The following is a 1,109-nucleotide window of genomic DNA, read 5'->3' as shown; positions in this document are numbered from 1 at the left end:
ATATATATATATATATATATGTATGTATGTGTGTGTTTATATATATATATATATATATATATATATATATATATAAAGGGTTGCGTTTCTGTTTTTGTGTTAGTAATACGTGTCCACTGTGTTTACACACACACACACACACACACACACACAATATATATATATATATATATATATATATATATATATATATATAGAGAGAGAGAGAGAGAGAGAGAGAGAGAGAGAGAGAGAGAGAGAGAGAGAGAGAGAGAGACAGACAGACAGACAGAGAGAGAGATAAATGTATATTTATATATATAAATATATTTTTGTCTATGTGCGTGCTTGGTCAATCTTCTTTTAGTCAATGATTTCAAATCGACTTTTTCGCTCCTAGAATATAGGGATATTTTACTAATTCAATTCTCTATTGCAAATTTATTCCGATTATATTTATTACATGACACGCGACTCGTGGGCCATCGACCAAAGAGCCATCATGAGGGAGATGCTCAAAGTGCCGGAGGTGTGAAAACCTTCAATGGAGATCAGTTCGTCATTCTTGTCGGAGGTTCTTGCATCATTTCAGGAGCTCATGTCAGTATTAGCGGATCTACACTCCTTCTCGCCAATGGCTCACCTTCTTGCTTTATCCCTGGCGGAGTTACACTCATCCCTGGCGGAGATATTATTTTCTCCATCAGTGGCTCACCCTCTTCCTTTCTCATCCCTGGCGGAGATATTATTTTCTCCTTCATTGGCTCACCTGCTTCCTTTCTCATCCCTGGCGGAGATATTATTTTCTCCATCGTTGGCTCACCCTCTTCCTTTCTCATCCCTGGCGGAGATATTATTTTCTCCATCGTTGGCTCAGCTGCTTCCTTTCTCATCCCTGGCGGAGGTATTATTTTCTCCATCAGTGGCTCTCCTGCTTCCTTTCTCATCCCTGGCGGAGATATTATTTTCTCCATCAGTGGCTCTCCTGCTTCCTTTCTCATCCCTGGCGGAGATATTATTTTCTCCATCATTGGCTCACCCTCTTCCTTTCTCATCCCTGGCGGAGATATTATTTTCTCCATCGTTGGCTCAGCTGCCTCCTTTCTCATCCCTGGCGGAGATATTATTTT

At 40.1% G+C, this 1,109-nt stretch overlaps 1 protein-coding gene across 1 annotated transcript in view; it reads right to left on the bottom strand.

Annotated features, from left to right (window-relative positions):
- Nucleotides 1-454: 454 nt before the first annotated feature.
- LOC113813732 (collagen alpha-2(IV) chain-like) overlaps nucleotides 455-1,109 on the bottom strand; it is a 6,698-nt gene continuing 6,043 nt past the window's right edge. Inside the window, exon 3 of the mRNA XM_070127029.1 lies at nucleotides 455-1,109. This exon is cut by the window's right edge and continues 2,141 nt beyond it. Within this exon, the coding sequence (XP_069983130.1) occupies nucleotides 576-1,109 (534 nt within the window). The 3' untranslated portion in view covers nucleotides 455-575.

The sequence above is a fragment of the Penaeus vannamei genome, chromosome 2, assembly GCF_042767895.1.
Source record: "Penaeus vannamei isolate JL-2024 chromosome 2, ASM4276789v1, whole genome shotgun sequence".
Lineage (NCBI taxonomy): Eukaryota > Metazoa > Arthropoda > Malacostraca > Decapoda > Penaeidae > Penaeus > Penaeus vannamei.
Note: the sequence above shows the minus strand (reverse complement) of the source record. Positions and strands in the feature narration are given on the sequence as shown.